Source organism: Thunnus thynnus, chromosome 12, assembly GCF_963924715.1.
Source record: "Thunnus thynnus chromosome 12, fThuThy2.1, whole genome shotgun sequence".
Classification (NCBI taxonomy): Eukaryota; Metazoa; Chordata; class Actinopteri; order Scombriformes; family Scombridae; genus Thunnus; species Thunnus thynnus.
In genome coordinates, this window is record NC_089528.1 from 29,672,530 (window position 1) to 29,694,542 (window position 22,013).

The 22,013-nt window shown below is 38.3% G+C and overlaps 1 protein-coding gene across 1 annotated transcript; it reads left to right on the top strand.

The window, feature by feature from the left end:
- Positions 1–575: 575 nt before the first annotated feature.
- On the top strand, positions 576–2,965 carry LOC137194700 (tripartite motif-containing protein 16-like). Its single transcript, XM_067606804.1, has one exon. It carries the CDS (start codon positions 637–639, stop codon positions 2,314–2,316), a length of 1,680 nt encoding a protein of 559 aa, XP_067462905.1. The 5' UTR covers positions 576–636; the 3' UTR covers positions 2,317–2,965.
- The last annotated feature ends 19,048 nt before the right edge of the window (positions 2,966–22,013 follow it).

Here is a 22,013-nt window from a genome sequence, read left to right on the forward strand (position 1 = left end):
TGTTCCCTAAAGTACATAAATATTAGAAAAAATAAAGTGTCACCACATTTACTCTTGTAGCTGCACTCATGACTGAAACTTTTTTTTTTTGCAGTGATCAGTGGAAAACGAGAGGAAGCAGCAACACACATGCGAGAGAAAACTATCATGTTATGTCAAAACAACAATATTATACAATTAAGGGGCTTGATGGAAAAACTCAGCTGGATTTTAGGAGAATACAAGAATTCAGAGAAACAGGGAGTCATCTGTAGATCTCTCCCAAATTCCCAAGATTACTTTGACACCAGAAAGCAGGTGACCAGTGTTTTCAAATGAGACGTGAGCTTAGTTGTAAGAAAAAAAAGGGTTAAACACACAGTATCTCTCTCAAACTGCTCCTCTTGCTGGTATGAATCATAGCTTGATAACTCCTCCCTCTTCTTCCTGCTCTCAAACACAACAAGCTCCAGTCTGTCCACATATTTCCTTGTTCCCTCCCCTTCAGATCTACAGTTTGAAGATGGGCGTAACCAACATGTAAAAGAGCTGCAGCCTCCATTCACTGCAGAAACACATGCTGTTTAGATCAGAGCGCAAACTAGTTTCACTTCTCAGAAAGTGAAACTCGGACAGTCGTTGTCACTGAGAGGTGAAATGGCGCAGCAAGGAGCTCAGCTGGACGGAGCAAAATTCTGCTGTTCGATCTGTTTGGATCTACTGAAGGATCCGGTGGCTATTCCCTGTGGACACAGCTACTGCATGAGCTGTATTAAAGGTTTCTGGGATGAAGAGGATGAGAAGAAAATCTACAGCTGCCCTCAGTGCAGACAGACCTTCACACCGAGGCCTGTCCTGGTGAAAAACACCATGTTAGCAGATTTAGTGGAGGAGCTGAAGAAGACTGGACTCCAAGCTGCTCCTGCTGATCACTGCTATGCTGGACCTGAAGATGTGGCCTGTGATGTCTGCACTGGGAGGAAGATGAAAGCTCTTAAGTCCTGTCTGGTGTGTCTCGCCTCTTATTGTGAAAAACACCTCCAGCCTCACTATGAATCACCTACATTCAAAAAACACAAGCTGGTCGACCCCTCCAAGAAGCTCCAGGAGAACATCTGCTCTCATCATGATGAGGTGATGAAGATGTTCTGCCGTACTGATCAGCAGAGTATCTGTTATCTCTGCTCTGTGGATGAACATAAAGGCCACGACACAGTCTCAGCTGCAGCAGAAATGACTGAGAGGCAGAGAGAGCTCGAGGTGAGTCGACAAAACATCCAGCAGAGAATCCAGGACAGAGAGAAAGATGTGAAGCTGCTTCAACAGGAGGTGGAGGCCGTCAGTCGCTCTGCTGATAAAGCAGTGGAGGACAGTGAGAAGATCTTCACTGAGCTGATCCGTCTCATCCAGAAAAGAAGCTCTGATGTGAAGCAGCAGATCAGATCCCAGCAGGAAACTGAAGTGAGTCGAGTCAAAGAGCTTCAGGAGAAGCTGGAGCAGGAGATCACTGAGCTGAAGAGGAAAGACGCTGAACTGAAGAAGCTCTCACACACAGAGGATCACAACCAGTTTCTACACAACTACCCCTCACTGTCACAACTCAGTGAACCTACAGACTCATCCAGCATCAATATCCGTCCTCTGAGATACTTTGAGGATGTGACAGCAGCTGTGTCAGAGCTCAGAGATCAACTACAGGACATCCTGAGGGAGAAATGGACAAACATCTCACTGACAGTGACTGATGTGGACGTTTTACTGCCACCACCAGAACCCAAGACCAGAGCTGAGTTCTTAAAATATTCCTGTGAAATCACACTGGATCCAAACACAGCAAACACATGGCTGTTATTATCTGATGGGAACAGAAAAGCAGAACGAACAAGTCAACAACAGTCTTATTCTAATCATCCAGACAGATTCACTTATTATAGGTATCAGGTCCTGAGTAGAGAGAGTCTGACTGGACGTTGTTACTGGGAGGTGGAGTGGAGCGGAGGAGGAGCTTCTGTAGCAGTCGCATACAAGAACAACAGGAGAGCAGGAGACTCAGATGAATGTGTATTTGGATTCAATGACAAATCTTGGGCTTTAAATTGTGACACTAACAGTTATACATTTTGGTTCAACAGTGTCAAAACTCCCGTCTCAGGTCCTGGTTCCTCCAGAGTAGGAGTGTACCTGGATCACAGAGCAGGTATTCTGTCCTTCTACAGCGTCTCTGAAACCATGACTCTCCTCCACAGAGTCCAGACCACATTCACTCAGCCTCTCTATGCTGGACTACGTTTTTACTACTCTGTCGGGAACACTGCTGAGTTCTGCAAACTCAAATAGACAGAAGTCATTTAAGGGACAGTCGGTTAAATTCTGAGTTAATTCTTAAAATGATTTTGTCTCTGTCATTGTTGCTGAGAGCTCGTTGCTGCAGTGTTTCTGCACAGAGATCAGCTGTCAATCAAACATTATGGTCAACTTTGACATCTTCTCAACTGTTGTTATGTAAATATTTGAGTTTCTTTAGTTGCTGCTCTTTCTTGTGTCTGTTTCACCATGGAGGCTTTCACTGATCATGATGATTTTGTTTTATACACAAACTTGCATTTCTCAACTCTGCTCTTGTTTCTCTTCCACTTCATCAGTCTGAACAGAGAAAGAACCACAACTTCCTTTATCAATAGATATTTTACTCTCACGACTTTGTAAATCTGTCAAGAAATTTACATTCACATTGATACATTTGGTCATGTACAAATCAGGTATTATAAAGTATTATAAAACTTGAATTATTGTGATAATAATCAATAAGGTGATCATTTATTATGTTGTTGTACATAGCTGACATTCTGGGTTAAACTAACTGATTGTGTGGATGAAGTGAATCTGAACATGAAATCATTGAACAAGAGTCATTTAACAGACTTTACTGATTGGATGTGTGAACAATCTGAAGCTTTATATCATCAATAAAGTTGTTTTATTTCAAGATTGAACAAAGTATTTTCTTCTGTCTTCATCTCAGGATCTCATTCAAAGCTTCTGGAGAAAATGTGAAACTAATATGAAAGTTTATTTGAGGCAGTTTTCCTCCTGAAACACCTTCATGCTACATTTACAAGCTGGCAACACCAGACGAATGTATAACACATGATCACGTTGCATCATACATTCATTTTATACCCACAGTAACTGAGTTTAAATTCAATTCTGTAAATAGATTTTAAATTGTTCATTTAATTTTAGTACTATTTTGTTTATTTCATTATTATTATTATAACCTTACTCTTGTTATATTTTTATTCTTCTGTGTTGTGTTTGTGGGAGCAACAATCTTTGTATTTTTACATTCTTGGCTAATAAACAGATTCTGATTCTGATTCATATTCTTTCATATTTGCTGGTAAATCAGTTCATGTATGAAGTAACTGTGATTTAACAGTTATCATTAATAGATGATCCTTTAAGTGTTAACTAATCACATAAAGCCATAGAGACTCATAGAAATACTTCAATCATCATGAGTTGTGTATTAGTTAAACAATACTTAAGTATGTGATTTGTTCCCTAAAGTACATAAATATTAGAAAAAATAAAGTGTCACCACATTTACTCTTGTAGCTGCACTCATGAGTGAATTTTTTTTTTTTTGCAGTGATCAGATAGAAACTCTTCATCATCATTTATATGAATGTCAAACTGTCTCTATATTCTGGACTGAACTCGAATGAAGTGACTTTTTTATATATATATACTTTATTGCAGGAGTGTAAAAGTTATACATATGATCTTGTTTATTCCTACAACATTTATATGTTTTTTAGTGTGAAAATATTAATAATAAAGAAAGAAAGGGGGGGGGGGGGGGGGGATTAAATAAAATAAATAACTCAATAATACATACATACACAAAGAAAAGAAAAAAAAGAAAAAGAAGGACATTAACTCTTCCAACTCTTCATGAATGGAGTGACTTTTATATAAAAAGTGTTTATTCAGACATGAGGCCAACATGTTAAATTGCCACAACATTCACATAACAAGCTGCATGTCTAAAACTGGCCACAGGTCATATCAAGCGTTGGAACAAACAGCAGATTATATTATATTTCTGGTCAGAAAATAGTTGAAAAAGCCTTTAATTCTCTGCCTATTTACTAATCAATTAATATGACTAATCATTCAGTTGGAAGGTCTCTAACAATGGCTGTTATGACTGTCAACAGTCCCTGAGCTGTTCCACAATGTCGCACCGTTTCCTCCTGGATCTAATGCTCTGTTGTCTTACACTGTGCTCAGATGCTGAAGGTCCCCACTGAGCGGGACTGACGCGTCTGATAAATTATTTCCTGCTTTAAAAAAAAAAAAGTTTGTCTGTCTTTTGAATCATCGGTGTCCTCACTCTCCTGAATTATACATAGTTAAGCTCAGTGATTACAGCAGATTTCTGTACAAATTGCCTGCGTCAGTCAAGCGGAGCGCTATCGACTGTCCTAGATTCACAAATTCTCCCTCGAGTGTCTCTCCTGGGACGGAGGGTTCTTCTCGTCTCCGACTTGCTTCTGTTTAAGAGGTTTATAGGCTGAGAAATGACAGGAATTCATAGAGAGTGACACTATTTTCGTCGCATTTTCAAGTCAATGTGATTGATGTGTTATGGTGGGAGGTGTGGTGGGTCATGAAATCTTAAGTGGACGTTATTTTTGGTAGGAAATTAACGAGGTTGCTGTGATGTTTTTCCGTGCGTCTGACAGAGACGGAGAGAGACGCGGGAGAAGAGAAAGGAAGTCGTTTCAGGTAAACTTCTTACGGTAAAAGTTTCAAATCTCTCTCAAACACCGGATTACATCTAATAACCGCGGAGGAACTGAAATCTGCAGAACAGACGTCGGCTGTGTTCACAGTGCGGATCACACTGTAGGATTTTTAAGATGTTTTCTAATTAGTGTGAACAGGAGACAACGATTGCAGTTATTCATGTTTGATGTGAAACAAATAGATTACAGCTTCACAATTTTATCTTTCTGCATCTTATCATCTTATGCACCTTAAACCTGGGGCCTGGGTTTACTCCATATCATTTGGGTTTGATTCATTTTTTATCAAACTGCACACCGAAAGCTGAGGGAAAAGTAGTGTCATTCCATCATACTACAGCACTATAAGCCTCCAACCAACAATTACTTTCATTATCAATTATCAATACATTATTTTCTTTAATAATCGATTGATTAAAATGTCAGAAAATAGTGAGAAATGCTGATTATTATTCTCTGAAGCCCAAGTTAACATTTTCTGATGACTTGTTTTGACTGACAGACAGTAAAAATCACAAAGATGTTGAGTTTACTATCATGGAGAAACTGGGAAACTAGCAAATATTCACATTTGAGAAGCTGCTACTGGAAAAATTTTGTGTTATTAAAAAAACTAGCATGTTTAGTGGGAGTTAACAGGGTCCCAATGACAAAATTTTGCTCTGTGGCCCCATAGATGGTTAATTTTTAAAAAAAAAAAAAAAAAAAAAAAAGGAAGTGGCTATTTGTGCTGATTCCTCTGTGTAAATAGTCTATTGTTGGTACAGAATAATTAGGCATGCGCATTGTTATTGATTGCATAAGATCACGTGATCACATGGGGGAACGTTTTTGATGGCAGGTGATGCGCCAATCCTTCCCATGGTTTGAGTTACAATTGTTAGGTTTAGGCACAAAAACCACTTGGTTAGTAAAAGATCATGATTTGGCTGAAACAATAAAATGCGGTAAAAAAAAAAAAAAAGTCCCATTTAATGGCACTAAAATGCCTGATGTTACAGTAAAAAATGTCCGGTTAGTGGTCTACAAGAAACCATTCCATAAAAATACAACTAACTAGGATCCGCACCGAAAACCAGTCTGGACCAACAGCCTGTGGACTCCTGGCACAGGATCTCATCATTTCCTGTCAGGAATTATGGCACCGGTTCCATAACTGTAGCCGGTGCCATTTAAAAATGGTCATCATGTTTATCTGATGAAGGTCGGACAGGCCAAAACAGCATAAAATCACACACACACACACAAAGACAAATATGTAGAAATGAAAGCAATCTGATGCTAATGTTAATTTTGGTGCCTTATTTTAGTTCAGCTAAAGTCTTACTGAAGTTTTGTCAGTGGAGTTAAGTGTAATTTGTGCATTTTGTACATCTTTGTGAGGCAACAGCTGTTTACAGGTGTTGTTCTCATGGCAACAGTTAGAAGAAAAGGCTTTACATACCTGTTTATACCTGACTGTAATTTTTCACACGTCACTCTGCTCTCAGTTGAAACACAATAGACTCGCTCTCAGTAGTAAATTACAGTTGTCATTCCCAAACTCTGACAGTGACTTGGCATCTCTGAAGCTACCTGTTCTCTTCACTGCAGAGCAATTTACTCACCGGTTTACTAAAATATTGTTCACAGAACTGGACTTTAGCTTTGGACAAGCAGCTAAAACGTCACATAACATTAATGCAAAACAGTTCCTTTAGTGAACATCCATCTGATCTCTTTCATTCCTAACAATGGCCTATAACTAAAGCAAACTGAAAGTAATAACTTCACATTCCCACAGCGGGTGATAATTCATTCATGTTAGCTACCTTTTTACTAACGTTAGCATGCTAGCCTGCATGTTTTTGTGGGTTGTCCTGGGCTGTTTTTGTCGCTTTGGTTGTGTTTAATTTTCATCGGGTTATAGATGAATCCATAAATCTATAACTCTGTCCCAGCAACCTTAGCTAACATTTCTGTCAGAGACATGACGTTACTGTAATGCAAGATGCTCATTTATTTGTGCAGCAGGTCAAGCAGCTACTGTTCAGCTTCAGGATCACATGATGTTTATGTTTCATGCAGGTCTCATTTAATTTTATCGTTGTCAACAAAAACTTAGATTTTGTCATAATTTTTGTTTTTATTTATTTTTTGCTTGTTCAGTTTTAGTTTCTGTCTTGTTTTCATTATGGAGAAAAGCTCAGCAATAAATACTTTAAAGACAGTGAATAAAAAAAAACAAATTTTCCGTTTCTAATCCTGTGTCCCTTAATTGCTCAGTTATCTCTTGTTATAAGACAATTAAAATAATTTTTGACCATTTCTGTCTTTTCCTGTAAAATGTTTTCAAATGTTTGATGATTCATGTTGAACTCGGGGGGTGTTTACAAAAAATTAATCCAATCAAATGTGACTTTGGGCGACTAGCAAACCGCACCCATAAACCATAAAACCACACTTTTAACCACTTGTGAGACAGCATCAGCGTCGTGTGAAGTGTGTTTTATATCATTGAGCAAAAACGCCTCCAGGTCTAACAACACAGATCAACCGCTAACAACAACTGCTGCTCCGTATCGCACTGTATTCACGTCCAATCAGATGTAAAGGATTTATACATCAGAGTACAGAAGCTATCATATTTTTCAATTTGAAAGATTAACACTGTTTGAGGGCACAGCTCTAACTAACTAACTATAGCACTAAAAATGATCCCATAAAACATAAAACCACATAATCATAATTATCCTTCAGCTCAAATCAATCACTATCCAACAAAATGAATAATACAAGTTTATGAATGATTGATTTGCTACCTGCCAGCTAATCGTAAATACTAGTATCGCTTTTTTTTACTTGCTGTATCATAAATTACCGACACTAGACACCTGTAAAAGCGGAAACAGTGAAAAAAGCAGCAGAGTTTCAGTTAAAACCACCTCGTGTTGTTTTTCTACGACACACAACATTCATCCTTCCTCCTCCCGCCGCTAATCTCAGCGAGTCGGGACTGACTGTACTGTTCGCGTTTCAAAGGGAGTATATCATGAGAGAGAGAGCAATGCATGGATAGTGAATTGTAAAATGTAGAATCAAACATTGATGAGGGAGTTTTTAATAATTCAGAGGCGTTATAGAGATCTGTTGGTGAGCAACCGACATGAGGGTTTATTAAGACAGTAAGCGCTGATGAAACCTGTTTCTGTTAACGTCAATTCAATATTATATTTATTTACAATCAAACTGAAATTTTAATCATAGATATATAAACAGCTGCTGCATGTGTTATGGATGGTCCGAGCATTAACTGAACTACAATAAAAAACTCAAACAGCAGAGTTGTTCATATAATGTACAATAAAATAATGTACACGATGATGCGAGTTATAACTGTTTCGGTGTTATCAAGCTGCCAAAACAGATAATTAACAGCTGATTAATCCGTTTTAAAAATGCTGCTCTGACGGTATTTTCCCGAATCCTCAAAGACTCTCTTCTTCAACTCAGCATTTATTGCAGAATTTGCAGTTTATACAACGTTGTACATGTACAGAATAATTGACTTTGCAGGCTGATTACTGAATATTCATGTGAACTCCAGATGCTCTCAGTCTGTGAGGCATGCAGGACATAAACCACGAAAATGTTCAAAGTCAAACCTCATCATCCGTCTGCACTGAAAGGACATCATCGCCCAGAGTTCATCCTGGCAATTTACCTAAAAAAAAAAAAAAAAACTTCTCAGATAGACTGTGATAGTCTGTCATTTTATCAGCGAGGGATTTACAGGCAGAAATAAAAGGTGTCTGTAATAAAATGTGGTCGCTTTAAAATGACTATTATCAACAGGTGAGACTATCAAACGTATCCCAGTAGAGCCCAGATTAAAATATAGACCTATAAATGTGCTTATGTCCCCTTTTAAGTGCAACACTTGAGTAAATTTCACCTCTATTTATTTCAGACAAAGACAAAAGCAGGTTTATCATCGACTAAAATACTGATGTCTCCAGTTAACTTGTATGAATTTCAATAAACTGCAAAATATGCTTTTCTTATGCAGGTATACATGACATAATGCTAACTCACTCTTCCTCTCTGCTTCTCCCTCATTCACAAACCTCATTATGCAGTTCAGACATGCGCAGTCCCACAGTCGTGATTTAATATGTGTGTGTGTGTGGTTTTCTTTTTTCTTTTTTTATTCATTTGTCCAGTTTGTCTCTTATATCTTTTTGTCCTCACTGACCCATTTGAGCACTTCCAGGTACAGCAGCGACCCAGCGAGACTCGCCGATGGGGGCTCCGGGGCTTGTTGCCTAGCAACAGGCAGCAAGCCGGCTTGTGTGGCGGTGGCGGCGGCGGCGGTGTTTTTTATGTAACAGTGGGCTTGATGGTTGAATGTAGGGCGCTCGGTCTCCGGGGGTGAGGGGGGGGGAGTGTAGGGATGTGTGTGTGTGTGTGTGTTTGTGTCAGCGACCATGACCCCCCTCCCCCCCTCCACCCCTCCACACACACACACACACACACATACACACACACACCCTCCCCACTATCTCCATGCATGAAGTGGATGGACAGTAAACAGAAAAGGGCACCCAGCGTGAATAACTGACAACAGACTCCATCTCTCTCTGGATATGAGACTGAGTGGAGGGTTTGATGATCTTCACATCATAACAATAAAAAAAAGCCTCCTATTCTGTACGTGCAGTATTTTTATTATAAATCATAACACACTGTAATGTGATTGAATCTTTTCAGTAAACAGTGTTAATATTTGAAATTCAGTAATTAAATTGTGCTGCAGTCACTATTCCCAGTAACGTCACCTCGCTGCTGAACAACATCACGTTGGTTAAACTGATATATATTGAGCAGCAGACACATCTATGTGGTTATTTAAAACCTGAGACAAATTATAAAGACACTGATCTTCTGTCAGAAGCACCAGTTGTCAGCATACAGTCGTCGTTTCAGTCGTACCACTTGTTGCACCTCCCGACTTTTGACCTGTCTTCTTCTATCCTTAGTCTCATTGAGATTAAAATCTCCTTTTTAAGAGAGACATGGCCAAGACAGCAGCTTACAACAATAAATACAAACAAACAAAATATCTAGTTAAGATGCCTGAACAGGTGGGATTTTAAAAAAAAAACCAAAAAAAAAACCAACTATTTCAAATAAAGTAAGAATGAAAAATTAAAAAGCAACCACACTGGACAAAGGTATTATTTTTCTAAGAGTTATCAGCTCTGACAGTTTCAAGTCTGTTGTTAGAGGAAGCAGCAGCGTATTTGAAAGCTTTATTGCAAAGCAGATAAGGAGAAACCAGCCCAAGGAGAGATTTATATATAAAACGAAACCACTGAGAAAGTCTGCAGACACACAATAACAGCCACTTAGCAGCAGCACACAAAGTAAAGTGGTGTATAAGATTTCCACAGCCAGTAATAAACCATAAAGCACAACAGTATCCAGCATCTTTAGGCTCTGCAGGTGCATTTATAAAACAGTTCCCTATGTGTGTCAGAACTGAAACTAAAAAAAGGCAAGTCAGTGCAAGAAAAGTGGAGATTTATCACAAAACTATAGTTTTATTGTTGTAAGTTTTGCCTTTGAGTTCATTTTTCGGATCATTTTTATTCCTGTTCAATTCATTTTCATTTTTTCTTTTAAAAAGCAGCTAAAAAACCATCTGTTCAGAGAGGAGTTTGGGTCGTATGCTGTATTTTATATTTTAATTTGTCTGTTTTATCTGCTCTACTTATATATTTTTATTTATTTTAATTGTATTTGATTTGATTTTCTTTGACTGACTGATATAACTTTGCTTGCTTACATTTTGTTGTTGATTCTCGGCAGATTTTGTTCGATTATTATGAAACAAATGTATTTACAGATTGTGTTTTTTTATTCCTCCATGTTGGTTTGTGTGTGTGACATAAATAAAATGCTTTTACTGCATGCATGTGGTGTGTGTTTGTGTCTAGTTAAGCATGTTCTTATGAGCGTTGTGTATTGTTCTCCGTGTGCGTCTCTCCCTCCTCTCTCCTCCTGTCAGCCCAGATGGCGGTCGACTCTCTGTGGTCAACTAAGGAGCATCACCGGCGGGAAGGAGGCGGTTGCCATGGTGAAAGTGACGTCTAATTCATATTCAAACAGCTTTAAAAAAAAAAAAAAAAAAAAAAAACTGAGTTTGACTTGAGGGCTTTTATGTGGATTCATATGCAGAAAGCAGCTCTGATCTTACCTGAACTGGTTGTGTTGTTTATATATTGATATGTTTGTTTCAATAACCTGTGAGGTGAAAACAGGAAGGTCTTGTTTATTTATTATTTCCTGTCGGTGTTAAAGTGAAGAGGCAGTGGCAGAGGGGGAGAGTTTTATTAGCTGTGAATAAATGCTCGTCTCTGGACTTTTTAACTCAGCTGCTTCATCGGGATCCAGACAACGTGCTCTGGAGCTCTGTGTAATAATCTGAGCTCAGCTGTGATGCTACGGGCCACGACAGAGAGGAGAAAACAGGGAATGTGTGCCGGTGAAACAATGTTTTACATTACAAGTCTGTGCTAGCAGCTTGATGAGGCTGTAATACTTCTTATACACCAGAAAACTTTAGCACTAGTGGAGTAAAAATGTGAAGGTTTTTTGGTGAGGGTGGCGCCAAAGGAAAAGGCCATGTTGTTTAAACTGAGAGAGTTCATCCTCTCAGTGTATCTTAGACTTGTCAGGTTCAGCGCTACGACGGCTGAATCCAAATGTGCAAATGTCTTCTTCTCCACTCTTGCAGACTTTACCAGGAACAGGTTTTTTGTATATTAGGTAAAAACATCTAATTAGAAAAAAACCAACGGCGGGCCTGTCAATAAAAAATTTATATATTTTTTCAACTTGTGTTAAAATGTAATAATGTGATAATTATCATGACACTGAGCAAAGAGCTGCTTCTAGGACGCTTCTAAAACGCGCTGCAGCGTATCTGGTGGGATCACAAGCATTGACTAGAGTGGCCAGAACGCAACACAGATAGTAGAATCAAGCCATAAGCATGTAATAGTATTTATTACCAAAGTCCCCGGGGGTCAGTCTGCAAGTCTCAGATGGGCAAATCTTGGCTCATCCTTCATTTGGTAGGAAGCCTTTAACGATAGGTTACCAATTTTTTAAGTCAAACAGTCAAGTGCCAATATATGTGAACACTGAAACATGTTTTTCTAGCTGTAATAATTCCTCCTGTTCATACTAGCCGTTAAAGGATCCCCTCCTAATGCATTTTCATTTTCAATTTGAGTCAAATCATGTAGATATCTTTCAACGTTACAGTCTTTTTAGTGCCAAAGTCCCTCTTTTTGTTGCTATACTTCCACCGCAGCTCAACAGGGAAACACATGAAGGGAATTTAATACTTAGGTCTTGAAAAATTGTGAACTTGTGCTTTAACTTGATTTTAACAATGCATGAGTGTAGCTAAGCAACATACTTTGTGTTGTAGGGCGCTGTACCTGGAGAGTAAATGTTTGTCCACTCGGGGGCTGTCCACTCCTTTAGAACTTGTTTCTCATCAAAACTTTCCACTCTTGTTGTCGACCTACTACACATCTCAGCATACTGCCCCCTCTGTTAACTGCATCTTGCAGACACATAGCACCAATTTTAGAAGACATGTACCAAGCCACCAGTGATGGACGAAGTATTCAGATCCTTTACTTAAGTAAAAGTACCAATACAACAATGTAAAAATACATGCATGAAAAAACCTACTTAAGTAAAATACACCTATTTAAGAAGAGCTAAAACTTTGATTCTTCTGCATGACTGATATCATAAAATATTTGTCAAATTTATGAAATTCTTGCTGAGGTATGACAATAATGACAAGAATGAAAAATCAAAGAATCAAATCTTCATTACGAGTATTTTCAGTCACTTTCACTTATGAAACCGCTGCATCTTCAGAAACCTTGATGCGGTTTGTGTTTGCTGTGGCGCAGGTTGTTCAGATATACTGAGCGTCTTCTGGGGATTGTAAGCAGCCAGCATTGAAAAGCCATCAGAAAAAAAATGGATTTGGCAGCATTGTGTTTGTGGTCAGTCGGGCCAGGGACCTCTGGGAGCAGAAATGAGCCGGAAACACGAGGCGCTTGGCCTTGACTTTGACCTTTAACCCCCTGAGCCCAAAAGCTGCCTGGATAATAAAATCCATTAAAGCCTGTCTAGTTGTTGCGGTCGGCTCCCGCTCGCCTCGTGTTACCAGAGCTGCTGGTTCATTACAGACTGAATATAAAATATACATGTTTACTGAATAACACTGACTCTTGATAACGCTCAGGGATGTTGAGCATCGAACTGAAAATACAATTCCCAGGTTTCATCGGTGGATATTTTTTTATTTAAGTGATTGCTGGAGGTCAAAGTTTACTCTCCTCCAGATGAATGTCAAGTGATTTTATACTGTTATGTTTTTCAATCCTTTTCATATTTCTCAATTGCTTGTTTTGTGTGTTTTTTAGGCATATTTTATAATAAATTCATTAATAAATGTTACTAGGCAATAGGGATGTGCAGAGGGCCCAGTATTTGTATTTGTATTTGTATTTGTATTCGAATAAAAGTGGAAAGAGGCTTAAAAAGCCTGTTTTTGTTTTTATTACGCTTTTAATTTTAAAATTAAAGTGTTACAATAAGTGTTCATGAAGCTTATTCATGAAGCTTGTGACAGTACCTCAGCTTTATCTCTGGGGAACACCCCCAACTCCGGGAGTGATGCCCATATTAGGAAATGTGCGTCATGTAGCGGGTGGATGTGACTCCCCTCATTGAGACCTGCTGATAGACGTCACAGCGGAGCAGAGGAGAGACACTGAGATGGTGATGTAACTGACCTGAGCGCTGGTATTTAACTTTTTTTTTTTCTTTCCGAAATCAAATAATTTTTAAAATATTTGTATGAAACAAATATTTGTAAAAACCCCACTATTTGTGCTTCGCCGAATAATGTATTTGTATTCGGGCACACCCCTACTAGGCAATATACTGTAAATAAATGTTTTGCTCTCTTTCTGCTGCACTGTAATTCATATTAAGATGTTGTCAACCTAATAAAGATGACAAATAAAAATAAAGATTAAATTTAAAAACGTTTATTTACCTCACTGCTGCTTTTTAGCTACAATAACAGTATGGCTGAAGCGATGGAGGTCAATCGACTATGAGATGGATTTTTATGAAGTCTGGTACAAATATAAATGTTTCCCTTAAGATGGACTGTATTAAGTTTAGTGATTCTCTGACTTCATTTGTCCCTTCATCAGGTCAAAATTTCAATCTGTGCAAAACATTCCTGCAAAACTAATGTCATTCCCATCATAGTAAATGTAAGCTAACATGCTAAGCTAACGGTGCCTTTAGACTGCAACAACATCAATCTTTTTAGTTTATTTCATTGTGCAAGATGTGTCTAATAAAATCTTGGTTGCAATCTGTCTCATGATGTGTTCAGACAGAAAGTGAAGCAAATTTTTGCATGTGGTGTGATTGCATACAAAGTCAATGGGAAGATGTGAGACTGGAGGGAAATAACAGAAAGAACCAGAGTTGTGAGTTCAGTCAGAGGCTGAAGTGAACACAAACACACAGAAACTCTCCCACAGACAACGGTCGGTGCCTTCCCCTCTCTGGCTAGCTTACGGCTAATGTACAGCAATGTATTCTGGCTGTTTGAAGCGCATAACCACAAATGGTGCAGCTGTCAAACTCGCAGCACAGCTTTAGACGGCACAATATCAGTTCAAGAGGCTGTCAGATTGTGAGATGAATGTGTGGTGAATCGTAGCGCTGTGATGTCAATCAATGTGCATTTCATTCTAACATCCATTTGGCTTACAGCCGGAGAAATACACACACATACACACACACACATACTGCACCCCCAACATGCCGATGGTTGCTATGGCAACTCCATTCTCCACATCTCTGCCTCTCTCCCGTCGCTTCCTCCTCCTCTTCCTCCTCCTCCTCCTTCACGTCTAACAGAAAATCCATATGAGGGAGGGAAAGCAGAGAAACACAATCAATTTGTCCTGAACAACACAGCGTTTGTGTTTGTCGCTGTCGTGGTGACCGGACGCTCCGAGTCATTCAAGTTGGATTTGATGATTTATTCATCAGTGATGTCTTCATCTAAGGATGTTCGAGGCATAAAGAAGAGTGGGAGGGAGGGAATTTGAAGCTGCAATATGCAACTTTTTCACATTAAAGTGAAAAAATCTAATATATGAGTTATTACTAGTCTGTGTATAAAGGTGGAAATTCTATATAATTGTTGTACACTATTTTCTGTGGGTGTGACCAGCAGTGATGCACAGTTTAAGAATAAATCTAAAAGAAAAATGAATATGAGGAGTGTTTAGCTCATTATTTTTGGTTTGCTGGTTAGCATGGTTGAGACCTGACGGCTTTCATCGACTCCAATAATCATATAAAGCAACGTGAGTTTGTGCAGAAATGGACCCAAAGTAAACGAGTGGCTGGTGAAAGGTCAAACATCTGCCACTCATACTGGACACTCATGCAGGACATTTATATATATATAGCTTATGGAGTGGATGTTGTTGCCTTTCACACTCTGGACTGATTGATTAATAATTGATGTGTTTATTTGAGTGTCCTGTTCCTTTTATGGTGCCCAGCACATATTGGCTTACAAGACTAGGTAATAACCAGGATGTCCACATGACACATCATAATATACAGCTCCATAAATTCAAGAGGAGTGAATTTCAAAACATTCAGTTGACGTGACAGAAATGTCCAGTTATGATGGATGCAGTGTTCTCTGTCTCAGCTGCCATGAAGTTGAAGTCTCCATATTAAAAAGCCGACTCAACATATCATTTCAGACAACAAATCAGGTTTCTTCGATTAACTGAGCCCACGGGGACCTTTGCTTTCTCTGTAAATTTAATGTTATATATATGGTTTTGTGTAGCAATCGTCTTTGATTTTAACCTAATTTCTAAGCTTTGTCTTCTTCTATTATTCCCTATAGAGCTTTAATAGTTTTTGTTTGACTGTATTTATTTATGCACCCCAAGAAACCTGCACCCTGCAGTCCTGCAGCACGAACACGCCTTGCTACCTCAGACTGAAGCTAACGCTAGCTTACTGGGACCACCGCGCGCTGCACACTTGGGCTAATGTTAGCTACTTTAGCTAAATTGTGCTAACAGGGCAGGTATCGTAATCAAGTAACATTAAACTCAGTGAAATACTGCGTGACGGCATCCTGTGAGGGTCTTGTTAGTGTAACTCCTGAACCACAAACAATCTATTTATTCTTTAAAGCTCAGAAAGTCCGACTCAGTGTGAGTCCCGTTGCCAAGAGGAACAGCAGGTGAGCCAACTGTCAATCACAGCTGTCAATCAACGCACACAGCAGACAGATCAAAGCTACTATAAGTCTTAAAATCCTATTTACTCATCAAGACTGCATGTATATCCCTTTAAGACCGTTTGTGTGCTTCTCCCTTTAGAACCAGATGCAATGTGAGCACGTTTTAGATGATGTCATCATTTTCAAGACACGTGACCAATGAAATGCCTTGTGATTCGCTGAAATACATGTGGGGAAGGCAAAATGCATTATGGGATGCATTTTTCGTTTTCTTCAGCGCTCTTTTAGGAGGTTGTTTGTTAGGTTTTAGAATGTTTTTTTCTGATGGCGCCTTAGGTCATAATGGGTTAAAGGGGACGTATTCAGCTTTTTGTGGTTTTCTGTTATTTATAAATGTTCCGATGTTGGATGTTAAGATGGTCAAAGTTCCAAAACTTGAGGTGAACGTATGTAAAATGCTTTGTTTGCGACAATTTTTTCCACCTTGCCGATGAGCTGATAGCCCATAAACGGTCGTCCGTTCTGTAGCCTTGGTTGCTAAGGTTGTTGCTAAGGTTTTCCCACATGTTGTTCATGTTGCCCACTCTCATATTTCTGATCAGATTTAGGCCCGAACATGTGCAGATGGATTTGAGAAGTTGATACTTCAAGTAAAGAACATGAAAAGTAGTGAAATCCTGCTACTATAGTTTGTTTCATGGTTTGTTGACGGTGCCTCTGGGGCAGCTGGAAGTCGGCCGTGAGGCAGATTCCTGAAGCTGACCAATCAGAACAGAGTGGGCTCATCAGGAGGCGGGCCTTAAAGAGACAGGAGCTAAAACAGCCTGTTTCAGACAGAGGCTGAACTGACGGGCTGCATAAAGGACCAGTAGAAGATAAATGAAGAGTTTTTAACTATAAATCATGCAAAGATATTCCAGTAGAGCCCCAGAATATAAATATAGAGCTGGAAATGTGCAGAATACGTCCTCTTTAATAGAGCAATAATTTCCACCATTGACCATGACCACCAACACATTTATTAAAGGGTCCAAATTTAGCGACTGAGATCATAGTGATTCATTGAAAAAAATGAGCGATTGATTGAACACAGCAGTCGTACTCGGATGTGGACCAAAACAACCACACAGAGACTCTTTTAGAGGAAGTGGTCTCGGTCTGGTCGCAAAGGCATTCTGGAGCAGTTCAACTGAACGTGGGAACGTGATCCGACCTCCATCTGACCGACTACAAAGCTGTGAGTTTGTAGCCAGACGTGCTTCGCATGATGGGATGTGGATGAATGAAATCAACATTTGCTAGCAGCTAGCCGGAGAACGAATCGAGTCCCGACAGCCAAGTATGTTTCCCTCTTGATATTTGGGCAGATACATTTCTAACTAAAGCTCAGTCTGAAACACTCACACATTTATCTATTTATTCTTTAATTTATAACACTTCTGATGTGAGATCTTGCTGCTTTTATGGTTTAATTTCTGTTTGTTTTACCATGACGTGCTATTTAGTTTTGCCCATATTCACAGATATATAGAAAAACACGTTTTCTTATAATTGATGTAATGAGCCAAATATCATATCTGATGCAAATTTCATAAACTGTTTTCATTTAAAGCAACTCAAACTTTATGTAAAAACTATTGAACCCTCTGTTAACGAACATCCTATGTTAACTGTGTGTTATTGTTTTAATTTGTCCAAATCAATAATCTCTCCTGATTGATTATTCTTTTTGTCTTATTTACTGTTTACTGGAATATTAACCTTTTATTTATTTTTTGTCTTTTTTCTCTGGTTTGTTGTTTTCCTCTGTGTATCCTTGAATTCATTGAAACTGTGAAATAAAATAAAAAAACAAAGATATTTGTGCAGACAGGACCTTCCTCCTGTGTTTATGTTCTCACTTCTGTCCCGCCAGGAGAGAACACTGTCACCTGACTTTAAGTGATGCGTTTTGGTTCGTTTGTATTTTCCTGTGTGTGAAAAGAAACCGAACCAACAGGTTTACCGACTCACCCACTGATTCAGACCAGAACAAACCAACTATAGGTTTTAAAAAAAACACCTTAAATAGGTGTTAATGTATCGGTGGATTTGCCATCAGCTCATAGAAACGTCTTCTTTACTTCAATTTTATTATCTTTATTCCCTGATTTGAATGCTGGGTTTTAAAACACCTGTGTGTTACCTGTGATGTTTGACTGACAGTCATTAAACTAATTAGTGTTGACTGAAGGTGAGGCTTCTGTGTCGTGTTGCAACAGGTGAAACTTGCACAGCTGGCTTAAAACCCTCAAGAAATGTATTCAAAATGACAGAAAATGATTTATGTGCAGCACAAATTTCAGCACAACTGGGGGGAAAAAAACTGAGCTGGTAAACAGTTTATTTATATCTGAGTTGAGGAACAGGTGAGTTTTTTCCCAGATGAACAGTGAATTGGCAGCGATGGTCTGTTTGTTCCCTGTCTTTATTTACTGATACAGCTGGAGGTGATGTTCAGTCAGTGCTCAGGACAAACTGAACTTTGCATTTGGTTTCTTGTTTGTTTGATCGTGGTGAAGCTGCTCTTTGGTATTTTTGAGATCTAATTGTTAAAGATGCACTTTACCAAAACTTCTGCTTGACGCCTGACAAACATGTTCAATGCATTCCTCTCCTCATAAAACATTAGCATGTACAATAACCAGCAGTGTTCCTGCAGCCACAGAGGGATCAGCATCATTTATCTGCTTTTCCAGGCTGACTGCAGGACACTGGCTGGTTGTCTGCTCCCATCTAGTGGAGATTCTAACTGTTGCAGAAGGTTTGTGATTCCTCCTTGTCTGATGTTCCCCTCTCTACTTGTGTCTGCATGAAGACAAGAAAACTTGTCCGGTTAGATTTTTATTTAGCCAGAAAAGTTCATGATTTGACACCAAACTTTAGGGGAGACAAACTGGGAACTGCTTTGGTTTGATTCTACCAAACCTGTTAATGTTTTCTGAGCTACTTCAGCTTTCATCAGTGGTGGAATATCCTTTACTGCAGTAAAAATACATAAGTATTATGAGCTTGATGTAGTTAAAGTATTGCAGTAAAAGTAGTGGTTTGGTCCCTCTGACTGATATATTATTATATATGACATCATTAGATTATTAATAGTGACGCATCAGTGTTAGAGCAGCATGTTACTGTTGTAGCTGCTGGAGGTGGAGCTAGTTTACACTACTTTATATACAGTTAGCTAGTTTAGTCCAGTGGTTCCCAACCTAGGGGTCGGGCCCCTCCAAAGGGTCAGCAGATAAATCTGAGGGGTCGTGAGATGATTAATGGGAGAGGAAAGAAGAAAAAACAAAGTTCTGATACACAAATCTGTTTTCAGTTTTTGGACTTTTTCTCTAATCTTTGATTTTTGCTGAAATATTGGATCATTTGAACATTTATTGAAATGAAAGCATGTGAGAAGTTTAGAGGGAAAAATCACTATTTGGTGGAGCTGTTAACAACTCATAGACATGTGAAATGTGACCCCGACTACACACTGCTTTTTGTAAGACGTCAAAAGACAAAAAGGTTGGAAACCACTGGTTTCATCTTTAACAATGTGTTGTATTTTAAAAGCTTGTTATATTATCCATTGTGTCAAATCTTCATCTGAAAAGTAACTAAATGTAGTGGAGTAGAAGAATAAAGTAGCATCACATGGAAATACTCAAGTAAGGTACAAGTACCTCAAAACTGCACTTTCCACCACTCATTTTCATGTGAGAAATGTTCATAATTATCAGTTCACGTTCAGTATATTTGTGTTGAATCTTCAGCGGGAGCAGGAAAGCTGTCGTGTTTGCAGATGAACAGTACAGACGATCGCGTTTGATACAAATGATCATCCATCAGCTCCGTCGGTCAGAGTCCAGATGGTTTGGGATCATCCAACAGGTGTCTGGTTTTTGTTTCCAGCTCCTCCTCTTCACACTCGCTCTGTGATTCATCAAAAACCTTCATCAACAACATTTTCAAAAACATGATGTTCTTCTTGTTCCTTCAGTTTCTCTGAGCTCACCTGAAATTTCAGTTTAACACATGTAGCTATGAGCGTGATTTGTGACATCACAACTAGTTTGGAGCCAGTCGTGATCCAGTATTCAACTTACACAAGTGTGATGTGGAAACTTGAAGCCTCCAGTTCACAAACACTGAGACTTTACATTGAAGGAGGAAACATCTGGTGTCCAGAAGGAAAACTTTGTATTGAAAAATATTCAGAGATTCTGGATTTTTACATGAGGGAGAATGAAGACATGTAATTTGTATAATTTCTAACTAGATAATCAAACTTTTATGTATTTTTACATATTTGAAACATTGAGTGATAGGGGATATATTCTGGTAAACAGGTTCCTGCTAAAACCTTTGATTCTTTAATGCAGTCATGTGGATGTCCTGCTCACATTTTAAGGGTAGAATTATATATATAATGTCCTTACAGTGTGAGAAATTAGAGCTCTGTTTAGAGATGAAGAAAGTCTAATTTCCTCAGTGAAAATCATTTCAGTGCACAACTTTTAGAATTGCATAAAACTTAAGACGATGTTAAAATATATTTTAAATTAGAAGCATAATTTAGGTTGAAAAAATGTGAAAAACTTCTTCCGAACAGTAAAGTTTCTTACTGACTCTGATAAATATATATTTTCTAGCATGTGTCCAGTTGTTGAGTGTGTGACCCTTGATTGACTTTCTGATCAATAGCGACAACTTTAATTACTGATGAGTCAGAGTTGATGTTATTGGTGATTAGATTAGAGATACGTCTAATCTTTGCTTCTCTGACACTCAGCAGCTTCCTCGGCAATCACTGATGTATTATTTTCTAACATCATTATTTCTCAGTTCCAGACTGAACAAAACGTTTGGTCCGGTGTGACTGATATCGTGGCAGCAGAGAATCAGCTGAATCTGAGCTGTGACTCATAATCTTTTTTTAACTGTGCTTCATAGATTCACTTCGTTGAAGAAGAAAACTTGTTCAAAGGCAAATGATCTGCCTCAATTACTGCTTACAAGTCCTCTGTTTTTAAGTTTCTGGTGCTGAATGTGACCTACCTGAACTCTGAACTCTCCACACATGATTTCATAACCGCTATATTGTGATTATTAAACTTACTACATCAGTGCCTCTATTTAGCATTTATAATCAGTATATTAACAGTTAATAAATGGTTTATAACACACTATGAGCAGATATTAGTGTTTATTAATTTATTTATAATATAATGAATGAATCCCTTAATTTTATACCTTAAAATTTAATTAATTTACCCATTAATGATGGAATTAAGGTATTTATTAATAGAGTTTTTAAAGTGATGATTAATTGATTAAATTCAGGTATTTTTACTGGATTATTTGCACAGTTTAAGTGTTTTCTAAGGGTTAAAACCTTAGTCCTTTAATTTTCTAATTAAGGGGAAAATTAAGGAGTGGTTTTCATGGATTTTGGTCCATTTAAAGTTTTTTTTTTTACCCTTGGTATGTTTTCAGGTGTAAATTAGGAGTAATTAATATTATTTTAAGGCATTCTTGTTTCATAGTGATTTATATATATAACTAGAGGCTGCTGTATAAACAGATAATGATACTATAGTAAAACACAGTTGTAATAATATAAAATATGTCTTCATAGGAGACGTTATGATAACATTGAACAACAACAAACATTGTAGATAATGTCAATAATATTTAAGACTTAGTTATACTATTCAGAAGGTTAAAAGTTCTTCAGATGTTTCTTACCGATACAAAAATGTGACCAAAAAAGGCAACTGGACACACAGCTTATATCAAAAATTAGACCCCTT

Bases quoted from the DNA above. Each gene is read 5' to 3' on its own strand.
- LOC137194700 (XM_067606804.1), top strand. From the start codon at position 637: ATGGCGCAGCAAGGAGCTCAGCTGGACGGAGCAAAATTCTGCTGTTCG.